Genomic DNA, 20041 nt, shown 5'->3' on the forward strand with positions numbered 1-20041 from the left:
AACGTAATGAAAAGCAGTGTCCAACCCCATGTACTTAAATCTTAATTAGTACATATATTTGACAATTCCTCCTTAATGCAAGATAAAAATTTAACATAGAACCATATGATTAAGCTTCATTTAAATGCACCACTACATATATATCAACAAAGGTGGTGTATACTTATCATCCATTTTCTCCTTTTATATGACTAGCTATGCATAAAATCTCCACCGGAATTAATCTCACTATACCTTAGACGTTTGTAAATAATGCATGTGACTATACTTTTTTATCCATGCATTATTATAAAGATAGGTACCCTTTTTACTTTTGTCCTTTTATTTATTGTTCCCCTAAGTTTTGAATTAAAGTATCTAATAAAAGGGTCTTGGCGTGACTATCTGATTGTTTAGAAAGGTCTAATTAAAAACATTACCTTTGCTTTCGCCACAAAATATTATCAGATTGGTGTGAAATTGATGTAACAAAATTAAAGAATTCAAGGCTGCATCATTTGCTTTCCCATGCTGCTGGAGACACCTTTCAAAATAACAATGAATCACTTTGAATACGTGAAAGAGACACATTTCATGTGTCATGTTTTGAAGTCTATTAGTCCAAAAAGATTAGAAGTTAAATTATTTTTTGTTTGTTTACGTTCATATAATAATTAATCTAGCTCTAGGGTCCCACGTGTAGCTTAAATTTGTGGAAGAGAAGCAGTATGGATCACAAGATTAGCAATCATCACACACTCAATTCAATTCATTGGATCAGAGCCACAAAGTTGAGATGTCATGGCGCCATAAATGTTGATTTTTACTTTGAATTCATAGATGTTTAAGTTTATGGATTTAATATGCATGTAAATATTTTTTACATTATTAACAAATCATCCATTATTTTTTTATAAATTATTAATGACTTTCAAGCAAAAAAATACAAATCAATAATAAATGATGAATTGAGAATATAAATAATTTACACGGACAGGATATAGATTTTAAAATCTAAGTTTATTACTTAATCTCCATCTTCCTCATTTATAAATGTTGATTTTCCCTCTATGTATTATACAGAAAGTAAAAGTTCCCTGTAATATATAGGGAGTTATAAATATAATCATGGACAGGTATTCTTTTATAAATTATTTACTATTCCTATACACATATATAGTAAATTGACTTAATTTTACAGAAAAATAATTTTTAAGAACATAAAATAGTATTTGTACAAAATAGTGGCAACAACATAAGCTAAAAAACAATTTCTTTATTCAAACACTAAAATGTTGACATCACATTTAATATTGTACACATTTATTTCTATCTCTCAATTTTTTTTCTTTACATACATATATTGGAACATTTCCCCAGAGTTAAATCTTTTTTATTCTCAACATGAGATACAGACTTAGTTCTCCTTGATTTTCCCAGAAAAAATCTAAATAATAGCTTTTTAACCTATTACCGATTAACTGTTGGATTCACTTGTCTGCCACATGTAATCACTGAATTAGCGTTAGAAATCACAACTAAATGTTTCAAAATTTTAAGAAAACGGGCTCCAAAAGTTGTAGGGACAAAATAAAACGCATAATTTTTCAAGGACTAAATATTTTTATTAAAATATACAACCTTAATAACCCCCTTTAATTTTTAAAACTTTAAATATAGTAATTTTAGTCGTAACTCCGAGCCATGGCTAAATTTGATAACAAAGGTTTGAAGTTGGAGCCAAATCCAATAATGACTAACAGTAACAGGCCAAATCCACTAGGTTTCATAAATTTAAAAAGGAATGCCCACAATACAGAATAACCTAAGTAACTTTCAAGCATTATCCAAACTAGATAATTCACGGTGAAAAAAAGTTGCATAATCTGAGTCTCTATGATACATGCAGCAAAAAGTTTATCATAGTATGCTCGAACTTATTTCATAGTACACGGGATCAAAAAACAACAATAATAAACACTAACATCCACCCATAGAACGCACCCAAACAAAAATATTGGCCAAATAAATTTGAGAACCGACCAAATAAACGAATCCCGATTCTGGTCCACCTACCTCTCGAAGAGCATAACCAATTCACAGTGTGGAGTATGTGGAAAAAGATCAACAGCCATAGCTTTTACTGGTTTGAAAGGCTCTGAGATGGGCATAGACTTGGACCTATAACGTGCTACACCAGCACTGCTGATGTTTTTCCATCCTCGAAAATCTGGATTTCCGTTCTTAATTTCTACCGGAGATGGCGTACAAAGCTCAATGGCATTTGCCACCAAACTTTCAGGATTACAGGATATGTAGCTGCATTTAAGGGTAAACAATTAGATTTCATAGAGAAGTAGATATCACTTAAATAAGCCCATAGCATTATAGCATGATTCAAAACAAGAACTTACACAAGCCTCTGCAGGCCCGGATGAGTTCTCAAAGCCTTGATTACCTGCATAATCACAATTCATATCAGAAGTTAAATTTTATGAGAAAATGCTGCAGATTCAAATCTCATAGGGAAAAACTAATCCATTCAACAACATAGAAAAGTATCATATACTTTATTCTGCAATCAAATTGAACAAGTACAGAAAACATAGGAACAAGAGGCTGATGCAGAAGGGTCCTCCCTCCAAAAAGCAACAAAGCGTTCTGTTAGTTATAGTTGTAATTACTTGCACATATATGGTGACAAACTATAGAGTATGGCTCTTACAGTTGGATGAAGTCCAGCACGTGGAGAATCAATAATAGCAACAACATTTTTAAACCGCTTCGGGGAAGAAGTATTCCCTTTTTCAGAACTGCTGTCTTTCTGAACATCACTTCTGATTTCTGCAGTGTTATTTTCTAAACAATGAGATGCTCTTTCAACATTTTCAGGCTCTTGAGAAGCACTATCCTTAGAGACGTCATTGTTTGTATTGTTATTCTCTGAACAATGAGATGTCCCTTCAACATTTTCAGGCTCTTGAGAAGCACTATCCTTAGAGATATCAATGTTTGTATTGTTATTTTCTGAACAATGAAATGCCCCTTCACCATTTTCAGGCTCTTGAGAAGCACTATCCTTAGAGACATCATTGTTTGTATTGTTATTCTCTGAACAATGAGATGCCCCTTCAACATTTTCAGGCTCTTGAGAAGCACTATCCTTAGAGACATCATTGTTTGTATTGTTATTTTCTGAACAATGAAATGCCCCTTCACCATTTTCAGGCTCTTGAGAAGCACTACCCTCAGAGACATCATTGTTTGTGTTGTTATTTTCTGAACAATGAGATGCCCCTTCACCATTTTCAGGCTCTTGAGAAGCACTACCCTCAGAGACATCATTGTTTGTGTTGTTATTTTCTGAACAATAAGATGCCCTTTCTCCATTTTCAGGCTCTTGAGAAGCACTACCCTCCTGGACATTGTTGTTTGTATTGTTATTTTCTGAACAATGATATTGCAGAGATTCATTTTCACCAATTTTAGGCTCTTTGCAGGAACTGTCCTTAGAGACAACATTGCTACTTCCAGAGATATTAGGATCATCAACTTGTTCCTTTGCCACATTTTCATATTCCTTTAACAGTAACCCTATGACATCCTCTGCCTGTTACCTCATAAACAAGCCAACAAAAGAAAAAGTTGTGATGTTACTACAAGTTAATAATTAAAAAGGTTTGAAAAAATCCAGAGAAAAAAGTTGCCTGGTGCCAAATATAAGTTTCTGCCATATTTCTACTGGGCAGACATGAAATAATAATCTAACCAGGACATGAAATCAAGTTTGTTGACATCACCTTTGAACATATAAATTCACAGTTTTTAATGCCATTAATCTCAGCATTCCTACGAGCATCAGATACAGCAGAAGCGTCCATTTCAATTCCAACAACCTAGAATAATCCAAAAGCAAATCAGTCTGGCCAAATAAAAAGTGAGAAATTTGGAAAATAAGCTCTTAATTCAGGGACAAGTTTGACGGTATATTCTCACTTCTCAAAGCAGCAAAGAACAGTCAATTTCCAAAATATAAACCCTGGAAGCAAGAGAGAAGATAGGAAATTAGTGATTATTACCTTGCCAACTCGATGTGCTAAAGTCAAGCTGATTGTTCCTGTCCCACAACATATGTCAAATAGCAACGTATCAGGACCTAAGCATGCCCAATCTCCAGCAAGTGAGTATAGCTTCTCGGCAGCAAGAGTGTTAACCTGCAGTAAAAGTAAGCTCAAAACTCCAACTACAAACGGGGTCAGGGCTGGCCCTGGGAGACTCTTGAAGTAAGTTAAAAATCAATGATTGCCATCCCAACCTGGAAAAATGCTGTCGGAGATATAGAGAATTGGAGATTGCTGATATAATCATGGATTCTTGTGTGTGCGGCACTTTTCTCATCCATCTCAGGATGACCAACTGCTTTAGGAATGGGAAGTGAATGAAGAGGTGCATCAGCTGGTGCTACATTGGATATTCCTTGGTGATCCTGCACGTAAAACCAACCATCACATCAGAAATCAGAATACATTACAAAAGAAAGGTACATAAGTACATAACTTCCATCAATTCCGTCAAAATTAAAATTAAACCATCCAATATCATCTAAAACAAATCTATGGCAACAACTGTGGTAGGATGTTAAAAATACAGGAACCAAACATGGTGACAACTAAATATGTGAAATTATCAGAAACAATAATTTATAAGTACTTCAGATTATGTTGTGTGGTTATATGGCTTAAACGAGAAACACACTTCATATCCCAAAGGGGACGATATTCAATTTGTAAGCCTCGGTGATACTTCAGCCAGCTATTTTTTTAATAATAGAAGTATTATTAGATGTTTAGCCAGGCAATTTAGATCATCCATCCAAGGTAGCCGCATAATGTGTATTCTAAAGTTGAGGGAGGGAACAACACATCCACTATTTAGCAAACGCACAAACAGTAACATAATAGTATCCTTCCAACCATATATAAGGCAATTAATACTTAAGCCTCAACAGAGACAACAGAAATTTGATTGAATGGGCTACTACCTGCACAACCAGAGTTGTGAGAGGCAATGTTGGAGAATGTGAAGTGGCTCCTGCAACAAAAGCCTGAGCAAGTCTCTTGAATTCAGCAGCAACTTGTGCATCATCAAAGCCAGAAGTAGAAACCTATAATCAAAGATTGGAAGGAAAAAAAACTATCAATGATGTTTAAAAAGCAACATTATTTTTCAAAAAAAACAGTAGAAACTAACCTGCATGATAAGCATGACCTCAGCAATACCATTAAAAGCTTCAGAACCAACAGCATTTCCATTTGTCCTCCCTTCTCGAACCTTACAAAAGAAATATGAAAACCAATTAGTTTCAAAATGGGTAAATAATACATAATAAAATTTCATATTCAGCACCATATAGGGAAGTCATAAGCAATACAGACATGAATTTTCAACACCAAATCCAGCAAGATCATACCGTCAATTGACGCCAAAATCCAGTATTTGTAGAACTGTTCCAAACTGGTAAATCAGAATGCTGCAGAAATTCCTGAAAGATGGTAGCATATTTGCAAGCAATTTCAGAAACATTTGGGCAGTCCAATGCTTCCTCAACTGCTGTTACACCCTCCCTGCTATAATATTTTAGTATAAAACTTACAAGCAAGGCATTCTACAAACATAAATGAATCAGATTACCTGAAGTCTCCAAGCATGAAGCCCACTGTTACTTTGCCCTTCATAGAATACCCAACAGAAAATTCACACTTATTACGATATCCATTTACAATTGGTGATGCAATAATACCCTCTAGCTCACATGGAAGACCGGCTGCAGAAATGTGAGAAAGAAAATTTTCAGTTAAGTTTCAAATTAAACTAAATTACAACATAGGTGGTGCACTAAATTACGAAGAAAACATTTGCATCAGATATTCACACAAAAAAAGTCATCTAGTCTTAAACCTTGGGACTGCATTAAATTTGTTCATTGAGACTCAGAGCAAGGTTTTAAGATATATAACATTACCTATTTCCTTCGACTTCAGAACCCACTCAGGAAGAGAAACCCCAGTTTCACAAGCTTTACGTGTATTTCGGGTCTGCCAGAATAAAATACAAAGGTCCAGTGAGAGCAGATAAAACTAAGAATGATAAAATGATAAAACAAAATTAGACACAGTCTTGACTAACAAGTTTTTTGAGCATCGGTATGAGAGAGCTTTTTTTCTGCTCCAATTGATCAGCATAGGGCAAGTGAGCTAGAGGGGTCACTATATCGCGCACATTTTTTGCCTTTGAATTATCATCATTTGTTTCAGCATCTACCGACACATTCTCCTTATCACTTTTCTTCTTTCCGAATGATTGAGGAATGACACCAGTGACCTTTAGTGTTCTGCCACCAGCCATTTTTCCATCTAACTTCTATTACATTCCAAAATTTTAAATTATCAAAATCTAATTCTACTGAGTGCATATCAAAGAAGATACAAAGTAAAAGGATCAAATGTCATAAACTCATAATCAACTACCTTTGTGGCACTTAATATTTGTTCTGCATTTTCAAAAATGATGACACCTTGCCCCATTGTTTTCTTTTTCTTTGTATGCTTAAAAGGCACACCCTACAAAATTAAAACCAAACCTTCATAATGCGAAACTATAAACTCGAAGCGAAAAACGATGAAGTGAGAAATGTAAGTGATAAACCGTCTTGCCTGGTCTTTGAGAAAATTTCTCAATTTCGAGTTGCACCACCTCTTCGGCAAATTCACCACACATATGCTAAACTCGTTAATGGAACCATAACAATCACTACCTTCAACGAAGGCGTCGTCGATAACCATGCTATCCTCCGAAACGCTGCGTTTCTCTTCGATCTTCAACACCTTCTTCGCAGGCTCGGATGTTGTGTCGCGCGTGATTTCGGGATGAGGAACTAACTCCTCCTCCGTGTGCGCGTGGATGCACGCGATGGTGTTGGTGCCATCATTATCTTGGATGGAGACGTCGTCGCCGTCGTCTCTCTTCCGTTTCTCACCGACAACGACGTCGTCGTTTACGGGAGTGATTTGAGGTTCATTCGGAACCGTTAGATGTGACTCGGGTGTTGAATCCTGAGCGTTGATTGGGTTTAGGGTTTTGGAAGAAGATAAATCCATGTTGAGAAGAGGCTCCGCCGTTTGAAGCTGTGCCACACTTTCACTCATTTGGGAACGGTAACTTAAAATACTAAAAACATGTTTCCATTATATATATATAACACTTCATTTTCAGTCACGTTATTACATGTGAATTGGGCCCTTTACGGTTCAAGCCCATTAACAAATTTTTGGGCTGGGTTTTCACACCTCACATTTGGGGTTTACACACAATTATTATTTATTTTAAAACCAAATTTTACCATCCCTTAACCACCATATATAGTACAGAATCATGTTTTAAACATGTATCATTCATCATTCATGTTTAATATTTATTGACACTTCAGAAAAATAATACAATTAAATGATATATAATATACTAATTATGTATAAATATTTACACCGACTCTTTAAGCTTTGTAAATTATAATAATCAAGAACTATGAGTATTGTGTATATTCATCTTTAATCATTATTCCTTTGTTAATTCAAATAAATGGTACATTAACTGATATAAATATTACAATCTTTCAATGTTCCTTTTTAAATTGCACCATATCCTAACATTTTCTTTACAATTGCATTTTTTTTATTATTTTATATCATACAAAATGTGAATTTCATTAATATATACTTCTTTAATGTCCAACTCACAACATTATTAAAAATGGACTAAAAACTTTATGAGGGTGTATACTTGTAACTCGACCAAAAAATTAAGAATAGACTAAAATCACTTCTTATTTTGTAAAAAACGATCTATTTAAAACAAATTTCAGATTAACTGTCTCACGCATTGTAATACTATGTATAGATATAACATGTCATTATCTACTAATTCAAATTCAATATTATATAAAGGAAATTACCCTCACCCCCGAGTTTGTTTTAGTGAAATTATATAAATCATCATACATTTTTTTACATCTACACAAAACATCCCTAATTTTTAAACTTTCATTATACTAACCACCTCTGCATGAGAAATAAATGTAATTTTTTAAATAAAAAATATGATAAATGCAATTAAGTTAAACAAAATATAATATATTGTGGAGAGAAATCCAAATAACATACAAATCAACGTATCTTTATTATTTTTTGTTACAAAATGTATCCACAATTCCAGAGAAATATTGTTTAAATCGCTTTGTAACGAACCAAAAATGATAAATAGGTATTAACTCATATATTATTTGGAATTGTCTCCACAATATACCATGTTTTGTTTAACTAAATTGCATTTATCATTTTTTTTGTTTAAAATATTACACTTATTTCACGTTCAGGGGTGGTCAGTATAATGAAAGTATAAAAATGAGAGGTTTGTGTAAGTGTAAAATATTGATGGATGGTTTATGTAATTTCGCTAAAACTCAGGGGTGTCAGTGTAATTTACTCTATTATATATTAGATAAAGGTTAATCCATTATCTATTCTGTCTGGTTTTCTACACAAGCTAGGTAAGAGGAGGATGAGGAAAATTGTACCAGGATCTGAACCTATATTTGTTGAAACAACAGGAAAACTATTGAAATACATTGATAGCTTTCTTTTACTAGTGCTTGCAATATTTTGAGCCAAGTGTGAAGTTAAAGTTGGTTCTAAAACTCAAGACAGACAAGCAAAGTCCCCAAACGCATAAAATTGTAAGGAGAGATTGTAAACAGTTGATCATAGATAAGTTGGTGCATGGCACTTGTTATGAAAAATGGCAAGAATGCAGCTAAAAAGAGAGTGAGAAAAATGACATGATGAGTTTTATACATTGTCGCTACATCATTCATCATTCATGTTTGATCATCATTAACTTCTCAAAAAAAAGTAATACAAATGAATGATGAATGATATAGTGACTATGCATAAATCTTTACACTTGACTCTTGTAAATCATAATAATCAAGACCCATGAATATTATGTATATCCAAATTCTTTAAACCAAAACATAAAATTAAGTTACATAGCGAGTTTAACTTCAAATTCAGTATCTAATATCTATACGTAGAAGGCTAGAAGCTTGAACTCAACTCACTTGTGTGTAAAAGAGCCGGATACAAGACCTCTCATTGTCACTAAACACCAAATTCTTTAACACCAATTCTCTCCTCTGCCCTTGCTGGCTCTTCATCCCTTCCATGAACCATATTTTTTTAAATTCCAACATTCTATATTAATCATAACATATCAACCAATACTCAAAAGGATGAAATAATATAGCTGGACTTTTCCACTATATATAAACAAATCCAACCTAAAATTAAATTCAGTAAGCATGGGTCAAGCAAGCATATTGCTCTCATCAGTGTCTTCCCTTTCAAAGCACTTCCTTTCGCACCAACACAGGTACCCCGGAATTGGCCCATCATCTCCAATAACCCAGCTATGCTCAGCAACGTCATTCAATGTCATCCTTAGTCTTGGATCTGCACAATTACAATTGTGAACCATAAATGTTGAATGCATTTAACAAAGAATATATAATCAAAGTGGGTTAAGACAAAAATATTGAATGGCATATATACCTTTGGAAAGTAGTCCTTCTATTAAGTTCTTTAACTGCGGGTTCATATCATTTGGGAGTACTATAGGATTATTGACTATCTGCGTCAGGAAGAAAACAATACGCTTAGATTTGATTTATAGGCTGAAAAGTAACATGAAGGCCAGGTTTATTCCCACTGGATATACTATCAGACAGAAAAGGAGTTATGTGTGAGCATCTTACTCTGTCGTATGTGTCTTGAAGTGTGTCTCCGAGAAAAGGGTATTCACCCAATATCATACAGTATAAAGTAACTCCTACTGCCCATGTGTCTGCAGCTTTGCCATGATAGGTAAGACCTAAAACATCAATAAGACACAGAGGACCGATGAGAACGGGATACAACAAAAATTATATTACAAGCTTGAAAACAATCTGTACCTAAAATACATTCTGGTGCAGTGAAAACAGGAGTGCCAGGTGACCGACGAAGGTCATCCTTATCATCCTGCAAAATGAATCAATTACAGGCTCCATATTAATTCCGATGAATATGTGAAGAACAGAAACTAAAGGAGATATAGAGAGGGGGAAACAAGGAAATGAATTGCATTATTTTCTTCAATTCAGAAAGTTATTACACATTGATGGTTAAGCTTCTACTTATAGAAGCAGTGGCAGTTACATAATTGGCAATTACGGATTTGTGTAACTGCCTTCTAGCTTAAACTAGTGACTAGCAATCCTATGCAACAGTTTAGTTTATTGTATAAGCTAAACTGTTATAGTCCCTAGCAGTTATTCTCTAATACAACATATTCTAATATACACATGCAATGTCACCAATATATATCATGGACTCTGCATGGGGGTGTGTCAGAAACAATAATTAGGGCCACCTATAATATATGATACTTACACTTTTACCGGGGGATCACAAAATCCTAGGTTGACATTTGTCCACAAATTAGCTACAATTTTTATTAATAACTTCTAATGTCCTTGCTCAAAGGAAAGTATGAGGTCAAGGTCTTTGTAAGAGAAGAGCCAGAATCACATGAATTTGCAAAGATTAAAAGGAGAGAGGGGAGTGGCAGCTCCTCTTGCAAACAATCAAGGTTTGGATGGGTAAAGGTAACCTTACAAAGAGTCTCCCTTTCTCCCGGGATAATTGGTGCAATCATAGTAGTATAATCCCATCTCAGCATTTTGGATTAGCAGACCATGATATAACACAATGAAGCAAAATCAACAAGATAAAACATGTATACTAATTAAGTTACTGACTTCAATTTCAAGTAAAACATTGACAGAGTACATTATCCAGCTTTCATATCTTTCAAGCAAGCATATTTCAATTTTCACCCATGGTGTATAACAATATTTCTTTTTTTCAGAAAGAAAAGGTGTCCAATGCTCTAGTAAACGCATCAGACTTCAGAACTTTCAAGTAATTAAATTTACATTTGGGCTCATTAATGACATTACCTCAAAAGCTTGGCTGACACTGAAATCCCCGATCTTTACTGTACCGTGACGAGTGATCAACAGATTATCAGGTTTAATATCCCCATGTACTATATGCTGCTCCCCAAAAAAATAAACAAATAATCATCATAGTAACATGGTCAAACTATTTGAAATTACAAAGCACATTGATGGGTATCTAATAGTATGAACATAGAGCATCTAAGATATGATATGTCGATTTACAGCTAACAATAATTTTTTTTGTTTGGCATGCATAACTGATGATATATTTCCAAGCTACCATATCTAATGATATATGTTGATTGTCTCAGTCGTATTTCCATGAGTTGGTGAAAGATTGTAAGTTTCTTAGTGGTTCCTTCCATTACTGTGACCTCTCATTTACTAGGAGAGAATATAAAACTGTAGCTAATTTATTTTCTAAGTTGCTTTCATTACAAAAGAGATGTATTTGGGTTGAAGATGTTCCTCTAGAGGCAATTCATTTGTTAAACTCTCATGTACCAAAAAAACTGTTATGAATGAATAACTATCCACCTTAAAACATGATAAAATTCCACTGATATGTAGAGTGACTGTGAGAAGGGGGGTCTGAGTCAACATTGAGCACAAAAAGATTCGATGAGAAATATTACATGAGCATGGAGATATGTCAATCCAGAAACTATATCACGCAAGTATCTCCTAGCAATATCTTCACCTAGGCTACAAGCAGGACCCGTACCATGACAAACCCATTTGTCTTCCACATATTCAAGTACTGTGTCAGAAAAAATCAGTAGTCATGCATGGGACTTCAAGAAATTCTTACTCACTTAAATTTAAGGGTTAATGCTCAGAATACAAAATAGAAAATTTAGGAGTAGCGTTCAAACATTAAACAACAAAACCAAGATGAAACTAGTCATCAGTACCCATGTAGAAGTTATCCGAATCTGGGTCATCAATCACCTCAATGAGATTGACTATATTAGGATGTTCCAGCATTTTCATAATGAGTACCTGAAATGACAGTATTCATGTCCTTTAACCGACTGCAGGGACAGTAGCACAACAGCTAAAACTTTTAAGTTAACATATGCAATATATCATAAATAAAGTTATTTATCAAAAAATTATAATGTCGTAAATCCACAAACCAGGAATCAAAATAAGATGTCAAACCTTGACAACATTTTTGTTTTCAGACAAATATCAAATGTGCTAATTTGGCACAAGTAAAAAAATGTTGATAAGAGCAAAAATGGTTCTATTTCTTAAGCGCAGCATAAATGGATGTTACTGTATAAACATAATCACATATAAAAATAGGTGCCACAAGAAGAGCAGATGTAAAGTGGCAAGCAATGGGGAGTGAATGATAGATTTAACAAAGTTTGACATGTTCACATTTAATCATGTTTCCATCTGATAGTGAAAAAAGCCAAAGATATACAAAAGAAATATACCTCACGTAGAACATCAGTCATGGCAGTTTCTGAGGGTGCAACTCGAAGCTTCAGTAAATAAGACTTATGAAAGGCCTGCACTTCAAAATATTTTCAGCTCAATAATTGACCAATTGCATCTTTATCTTGACAACCACCAGAGCACAAATTACCCACCCATTACAACACTGTTACAAAAACTAAGCCCATACGGTTTTCTATTGTGCAGTGATCTGCCTATAAAAATACCAAAGTGTTTGAGTGTCTTTACCTTTATTGCATAATGGTTTCCGTCGACAGAACTTCGATAGAGGGCCTGGGATGCATTTAAGGAAAGATAGTCAGGATAACTGTTTTCATTAAGAGACACAGGATAGTACAATGAATACTATACTTACAACTTTCCCATAGCTGCCAGAACCAATCTTACACTCACGGATATACTCATTTATCATCTTGTTCCCATATTCATCCTGAAAGGGCAATTAAATTTTTAATGAAGTTTGGACAGTAAAGTTATGCATACAATAGAGAAGTTCCCTGAATACAGATAAACATTCAAATGAAAACAAACACAGTGAAAGTAGAAACATGAATATAAAACACAAATAAATTTATATGATATACAATTCAACATAAGATACAAATTTTGGTCATTTATGGATATAGGCAGAGAAAAGAAGAACAAGACAACAACTGGGAAGAAAGCAATGACCCAGACAAATTTCAATGTTAAGTCTCAACACAACAAACATGCCAACCTATAAAGGGAGCAATGATCTGTATCTGGAAACCAAAGGGTACTAAATAACTCAAAACACAACGATAGACCAATACTATACTCAACAACATTTACGTATATCAAATATCACTATCCCATCTAGTCTTGATGGTTCACAAGGCATCAAAGTCACCCTTAAACCAAATTTGAGCAAAAACTAAACGGCCCAAGAAATAATTACCTCTGAGCGAACAACTTTGTGAGTCTCCTTAACAGGAAACTGCCTACACATCATGTCATTCTCTACTCTCAAATTCAAAATGTCCTCTGATCGTTTGGGACGAACTTTCTGCTCACCATCATCACCACTACTTGTGTTAGTGGCACTGTCACTGTACGAACGATCATCAACGTCAATGTCGTCATCCAACAACAGTTCCTGAGATATATTATTATTACTACTGATTGTGTGCTTAGGCCTTTGGCGTCTCGATCTCGGTCTCCTGATGAACCCAAAGCAATTACAGCAGCCCATAGATTTTGCAAATGAACAAGTCTTATTCAACATTTGGAGCTTGGACCTAAGAGGTGGTTGGTATATCACTGAGCCTAAAAAATTGAAAATCTGGAAGAAAAAAACATTTTGTTATGTGCCCACCAACAATAACAAAATATCAGATCTTAAAATTAAAGAATCTAATCAAATGAATGAAATGCTTAAACAAGTAGGTTATTACCTGATTTTTGAAAGGAGATGAAAGGGCTTGAAGCCCTAATCAATGTTGCTATATTCTAAAGGGTGCCATTCAGCAAGATGGTGAAAACGACTACAGATGTTAAACCCGCTACTATTCACAACCAACATTGCAATAACTCCAGTTTATAGCAATCGTTGCAGGCTCAGCCCACAAAACACTTCTTCGTTGACCTTTTATATTAAAATGGAAAAATTAAAAAAAATAACAAATATACAAACCAAACATTAATAATGAAATCAAATGGGTAAAATAAAAACGACATATTTACATACTCGGAAAAAAGACAGAGGCATTGAATGGAGATTTTCCAACATGGTTATTATAATAAATAAATGTTGACAAACTTACCTTCTTTTTTTGGGCGAGATTGAGAACCTGACAGAGCCTTGTTATCCCAAACTCGAGGAGAAGAAAAAACTAAAATATTGAATCAGAAACCCTAACGTGTAAATTGAATCGCAGATAATGAATCGAAAAAGTGTAGATTGGAGGAATCAAAATTCAATTGAAAGAAAGCATTAGGGTTGATGATTAAGAAGGAATATGAAGTGAAATTGAAGGGAGAAGAGAGTATAATTGGGATCGATGAGAGAAAGAATAACAGAGAACAAAACCGCGGCTGAGGAAGAGAATCTATCTGTTTTGGGCGAACAACGGGAATGGATTCGGGTTAAGCCATTTCAGTTTCAATTTCATTTTTTATTGTTCTGATTGTATGCACTGAATTGAGAATTTAAGAAGGATTTAATATGTATGCACTGATAGTGTAAGTGTTTTTATACTGTTAATAAATCATTAATTTGTAAATCATTGTTGACTCTCAAATAAAAATAATATAAGTTACACAGTGAATGATGAGTTGACAGTGTAAAAAACTTTACACAGTACACAGATTTTAAACTCATTTAGGAATGTGTTTTTTTTTTTTTACTATCAATTCATTATACTCTTTACATTTTAGTTATATTAGGATATAAGGAAACTTTATACAATTAAACTGATAATAGTTGAGTAAGAGTTAAAGACGTACTAATTAGATAAATTTTCATTAACATTTTTTTATATTTCATTATCAAGTAATACTAACTTTTTTACAAGCGCTGAGTAAGTTGATTTTAACTAAAAATGTATGTGTATGATTTTGGTTGGTTTTGAGATAAAAATCTATATAATAATCTAATATTCAAGATTTACTTCTGTTGATTTGGTTTGATTGGATTAAAGTATGATATAGTCTACTACAATATAGTTGTTGCGATTTGGGTTGATTTTTTTTATTGTTATGGGATTTGTTAATGTGGGCAAAATTATATTTTAAAATGAATAATTTTGTATTTTGTTCTCATTTCTTAAGTTGAATGTTTGGGAATCCATGATGTTAGAGGTTAAAATCACGTAGAAGTATAGGTATCTAATCTTAAATTAATAAATTCATGGAACTAGATTAGGGCTGGACTCAAAGTTATCATATCCCAATAAAAGTTTTTAATTAACTTTATCATATGGTCACTAATTGTTTTCACCTTTATTCACTTTGGTTGGTTAAAAGTGTGATATGGAATTAAATGTGTCTTCAATGTCTTTACTATTTTCTCTTCCTTGATATTATTCGCTATGATTCTTTTGCTAAAACAATGATAAAAGGATTATTCCTCTAACTAATTCTTTCTGATTAGACTCTAATTAATTAAAGCATCAAAATATACAAAACTAATAACATAATTGAAAATTTGATTTGGATTATTGTATATAGTTTTTACTTATCTTATTCATCATTCATGTGTTAATTTTATTTAATAGTCAATAATAAAAAATATGTTGATAACTTTATGTTGTTGGTATATAGAATGTTTTATGTTTAATAAACACAAATATAAACTTTATATTTGCTAACTTAAATCTATAATATTGCATGTCCTTGGAAATTTGTTTATTTTATGCTAGCATGTTGACAGATACTGTCGTGTCTATTTTCATATCAGTTATAATGTGTAGTTTATATGTCATAAATGACAATATATTTTTTTGTGTTAGATATTTGTCATCTATAGTTGAATTTATTCGATAAGTGTAATATTCAATTTTTTAACATTCATATTCTACATTAAAAAATTATAGTTATAATGTAAGAAAGAATAAATAGTTAATCAATTAATATGAAACATACATTAGGTGAGAATGAACATTAAGTTATATATAGTTTTTTTTGTAAAAATTAGAAATTAGTGAGGGCAAAATAGAAAAAACCACAAATTACACCATAATAAATAGTTATTTTGAGTTTTCTGTAGTATAGAAGTATAAATAACACCATTAATCGATAAATTTAACTAAAAAACATATTTGAAGAACCGAAGGTCAATATGAAAAAAATATATGTAGCTGATATTAGGTCCATATGTACACAACACAACAAGCTATTAATGATGTTAAGATGTATCATCATGCTTTATTATTTTTAACTTTCCTATATGAATTTATACATATCATTTCCTATTATCTTTCTCGATTTTGATATTAGAGTTTTAATATAAAATATTTGGGAATCTATAAGTTTTGATGGTGTATTTCAAATATTTTCAGATATTAATTTCTAATGTCTAATCCTTCATGTTTTTTTGTTCAGTTTCTTTACAAAGAGGGATTTTACTTACTTTTTTTAAAGTAATTCATTATCCAAGCTATCAAAGTTAGAGAAATCTAATAGTTTAACTTAACGAGTAGATTTAAACTATTAGATGTCTATAAAATCAATTGTTAAGATAAATAATAAATTTAAAAACTTACTCTTAAAGTAAGTGAATTATTTTTTGAAAAATAACCATACATAACCTTAAGGCAGGTCACATATGAGAAAAATACCTACATATAATAGAAGGTCATATTTGATAAAACAACCATTATATGGATGGTTATTATTGATACCTTAAAAAAATGAGTAGTAAATCTAAAAGATGAGGTATGTTTACGAAGCAAACGTTTATTTAGTCATATAACTATATCTTAAAAAGATTAAAATATTAATAGTTTAATTTATGAGAGTAATATTTATTATAAGATATTTTTATAACAAGAAATAATATAAAAATCAAAGAAAACAATGTTGAAATATTTTTATAATTTTATATATATTAAAATAACACTTTTGATATAAAAATAGGTAAAATTAAGTATCTACACTCCCGAAGTATTCGACTCGGAGCCTCGCTGCGTATTGCAGCGTTGAGAGTGTGAGGGGAAGGTGATTTCACTGCCAACATCATCAATGGCTTCCTCCAACAACTCCATAACTGAAAATAACAATAAAATCAAAATGAAACCTAATCTCAGCAATGACAATTTGAAGCAGTACAAAGATAATCCATCGATAAACCGTTGTTATTAATGGACCAACCAGTGGTTTCAACCCGAAACGAAACCGAGATGAGCACGAAGATGAAGAAGACGCCGTTAAAACGCACGCGTTTCCGGTTAATCGTATCAGGATGGTTTTTAAAGGAGAAGATCCATATTTACGTGTTTCTCAGGAAGCTATAATGGCTATCAATAAAGCTTCGGTACCTTTCTATTTCCATATATTCATTGTTTCTGTTAGGGTTTCAACTTTTCTTATTTGATGTTTGCTTTTTCTTACAAGAGAATTTTCTAGAACAATTTACGCTGGACGCTTATACTCGTTCTGTTCAGGAGAGAAAGAAAACTCTGAGTTATGTGCACTTAGGTATTGTAAGTTATATTTCAGATTATATACGATGCTTGTATTAGCTGTTTCTGAAAGTATGTGAATGCTTTCATGTGTGATAAGTTATATAGAGGAACATTCCATTATTTTTCTTTCATCCACTTACGAAAAGTTTTCAAGCCATTCACTGAAGAATACTGTCAACCCACTCTCCAAATTGTAAAGAGCACCTCCGACTTTTAAATACATGCGGCCAAATAACCTGGGAATGATATTTGGTCACAGCAACTGGCTCAGCATAATCACTTGGTTCTGGAAAGTTGTATTTTGGCTTAGGTGCAATAAAAATTGTAACCAAACTAACATTACAATAGACTTTATAGTATAGAGGTATTTCAAATCGTTCATCTTCATGTTCATCTTCCCTAAGGAATAGCAAAGGGAATGGCAAATGTTTTTCGAACATCTGCCATTGCTCCCTTTTAGAATTACTTTGTTCTTCCAAGCTATTGCAGTTGGTGTAGCATTCTGTTTCCCGTGCAGTACTGAAGGAAACATTTTTCCTGGAAACAAAGACAGCGAAAGTAAATTCACTGATCTAACCCATTCACCCATAAGTCCAGAACCAAAATTTAATTCATTCCAAACTATTGTTTTTTATTATCAACTTCTAGCTTCAATCTCTCAACAAGAGGAAACATGAGGTGGGTCAGGGTGAGTTCAACTCAGTATTGTATATATAATCTTTATTTTTGTTGGTGGTTCTAAACTCTTAAAGTATAAACATTAACCACCTAGTGATTTAGTATAGATCTATGATCAAAATGGGTTGTAGAACTATTATTTTTAGGTCCATACGAATTGATCTTTTTGCATGTTTGTGTGTGTGTTTGGGTGTCTATTCCGACCATTAACTTTTTTCCAATTACTGATTGCACACCTGCTTTTTGTTTCAGCACATGTTGTTAGTAAGGAGAGGAGATATGACTTTCTTTCTGGTAATTTCTCACCCCGGTTGAAATACTACCCAACTCCTATTGGAATATTTAAACTCTGCCTTTCTATGTAATTTACCTCACACTTAAGGTTGACTACTTTGCTTTTGCTTGTTCAGATTTTGTTCCTGGGAAAGTGGAAGCTGAGAATGGATTAAGAGAGAGAAATTCAGGAGGGATTGGAGGAGGTTAGAAAATCTAAAGCAATGTTGGGGCAGAGTCTAAACTTGTACTTTACCAAATATTACATTTTTTAATGGAAACATGTATGGCGGTGAGTAATGCATTACTTAAATTTCCATATGTGGTTAGTGATGCCTAGATGCTTTTTCAGCAGGCATAATTATGCTTGAATTAAATGCACATTTCATTTAAGATGAAACCAACTTACTGGCTCACTAGCCATCCATCTGAGACCCATTTAAACATTGTTTAGATTCTAAACCAAATTCTACTATACTGTATCTGTCCTGTTTGCTGGGTAACTCCACTGAACATGCCCATGGCTGGGTACTATTCCAGTGGCTAATTGCAGATCCTGATTCCTCTCATCAATTCTTTGTGCAAAGTCCATCACCTCAGGTAAATATTGGTGTTGATGTAGCCTCAATTCTGGCCTTACCTCTTTCAGTCTGTTGAACACTTGAAATATTCTGGATCTGTGTCTCATAATGAATTTGCATAAAGCTCGAATTGTGCACTATACTTTTCGACATTGCCTGTCTGTTTTAGATTAACATTTCATATAAGAATTCTGTATCAACGGTGCATGGAACCACCTAATCATTGTGATCTTGAATTCTGCTCAAGTGGGTTCAGGTGTGCAAAATTCATACCATCTAAATCATGGTAATGCCTTCCCCTCCATAGCTACCATGTAATTTTTCATCCTCTTACCCCCTTCGACTGAAAGTATCTCTCTACCTTGTTCACCCACCCAAAAGCATATTCTCCTCAAAACTGTTGAAGCTTGTGCCTCCTCCAGTTATCATCACCTGTGTCCCAGTATTCTGCTCATTGGTGCCCTCCAAATGGAAACCATACCCCTCTTTCTGTTGAGTGTCCAACATCACTTCCGTTAGACCCACGCTCTCGGTTCCGTCTTGCCTGTGAGTTCCGTGTCAAGGTTATTATCATTTCCTCCAAATTCTTCATCCTTACCTCTTGCGATTCTTGATCCCTCTTAGATTGGACCTGTTCCTCTTCTGTTCGTCTCACCCACATGCTGAACCTATCTCGATCACGTGCCTCTTGAAGTCGATTTTCTTCTTCCTTCTTCACCAGTGATTCAATTCGGATCTCCAATCTATCGATTCTAGCCTCCATACTGGTAATTACCATGAAGAATTCACTGGATGGGAGCTTT

At 33.5% G+C, this 20041-nt stretch overlaps 3 protein-coding genes across 5 annotated transcripts; 1 reads left to right on the forward strand and 2 right to left on the reverse strand.

Annotated features, from left to right (window-relative positions):
* Positions 1797 to 7219, reverse strand: LOC109355328 (zinc finger CCCH domain-containing protein 24-like). Of its 3 annotated transcripts, none has more exons than XM_019598428.1 (14): positions 6693 to 7219; positions 6507 to 6599; positions 6166 to 6399; positions 6002 to 6074; positions 5671 to 5803; positions 5450 to 5603; positions 5230 to 5310; positions 5021 to 5143; positions 4295 to 4465; positions 4059 to 4193; positions 3780 to 3875; positions 2705 to 3589; positions 2394 to 2437; positions 1797 to 2298 (listed from the first exon to the last, which is right to left on the reverse strand). In XM_019598428.1, exons 1-14 carry the CDS (start codon positions 7182 to 7184, stop codon positions 2052 to 2054), a joined length of 2961 nt encoding a protein of 986 aa, XP_019453973.1. In that variant the 5' UTR covers positions 7185 to 7219; the 3' UTR covers positions 1797 to 2051. The 3 variants fall into 3 exon arrangements, with proteins under 3 accessions (XP_019453973.1, XP_019453974.1, XP_019453975.1); XM_019598429.1 differs by having other exon boundaries at positions 1908 to 2298; positions 6507 to 6595; positions 6689 to 7219; XM_019598430.1 differs by having other exon boundaries at positions 1908 to 2298; positions 6166 to 6396; positions 6504 to 6595; positions 6689 to 7219.
* On the reverse strand, positions 9036 to 14696 carry LOC109355330 (serine/threonine-protein kinase GRIK2-like). The gene is made up of 13 exons (XM_019598432.1): positions 14347 to 14696; positions 13978 to 14168; positions 13482 to 13865; positions 12918 to 12992; positions 12791 to 12835; positions 12541 to 12615; positions 12007 to 12094; positions 11728 to 11852; positions 11090 to 11185; positions 10043 to 10109; positions 9845 to 9960; positions 9642 to 9720; positions 9036 to 9542 (listed from the first exon to the last, which is right to left on the reverse strand). Exons 3-13 carry the CDS (start codon positions 13806 to 13808, stop codon positions 9397 to 9399), a joined length of 1239 nt encoding a protein of 412 aa, XP_019453977.1. The 5' UTR covers positions 13809 to 13865; positions 13978 to 14168; positions 14347 to 14696; the 3' UTR covers positions 9036 to 9396.
* LOC109353607 (chromatin accessibility complex protein 1-like) lies at positions 17195 to 19329 on the forward strand. The gene is made up of 4 exons (XM_019595939.1): positions 17195 to 17555; positions 17635 to 17719; positions 18637 to 18678; positions 18795 to 19329. The coding sequence occupies exons 1-4, from the start codon at positions 17484 to 17486 to the stop codon at positions 18866 to 18868; spliced, it is 273 nt and encodes a 90-aa protein (XP_019451484.1). The 5' UTR covers positions 17195 to 17483; the 3' UTR covers positions 18869 to 19329.

This window comes from Lupinus angustifolius, chromosome LG08 (genome assembly GCF_001865875.1).
Source record: "Lupinus angustifolius cultivar Tanjil chromosome LG08, LupAngTanjil_v1.0, whole genome shotgun sequence".
Classification (NCBI taxonomy): domain Eukaryota; kingdom Viridiplantae; phylum Streptophyta; class Magnoliopsida; order Fabales; family Fabaceae; genus Lupinus; species Lupinus angustifolius.

Bases quoted from the DNA above. Each gene is read 5' to 3' on its own strand.
- LOC109355328 (XM_019598428.1), bottom strand. From the start codon at position 7,184: ATGAGTGAAAGTGTGGCACAGCTTCAAACGGCGGAGCCTCTTCTCAAC. The intron at 5,604-5,670 runs GTAATCTGATTC...ATATTATAGCAG, and splicing joins TTCATGCTTGGAGACTTCAG to GGAGGGTGTAACAGCAGTTG. The intron at 5,144-5,229 runs GTTAGTTTCTAC...CTTTGATTATAG, and splicing joins AGGTCATGCTTATCATGCAG to GTTTCTACTTCTGGCTTTGA.
- LOC109355330 (XM_019598432.1), bottom strand. From the start codon at position 13,808: ATGTTGAATAAGACTTGTTCATTTGCAAAATCTATGGGCTGCTGTAAT. The intron at 12,095-12,540 runs GTATATTTCTTT...CTGTCATTTCAG, and splicing joins TGACTGATGTTCTACGTGAG to GTACTCATTATGAAAATGCT. The intron at 9,961-10,042 runs GTACAGATTGTT...TTGATGTTTTAG, and splicing joins TGCACCAGAATGTATTTTAG to GTCTTACCTATCATGGCAAA.
- LOC109353607 (XM_019595939.1), top strand. From the start codon at position 17,484: ATGGTTTTTAAAGGAGAAGATCCATATTTACGTGTTTCTCAGGAAGCT. The intron at 17,556-17,634 runs GTACCTTTCTAT...TTTTTCTTACAA, and splicing joins TGGCTATCAATAAAGCTTCG to GAGAATTTTCTAGAACAATT. The intron at 18,679-18,794 runs GTAATTTCTCAC...TTGCTTGTTCAG, and splicing joins GAGATATGACTTTCTTTCTG to ATTTTGTTCCTGGGAAAGTG.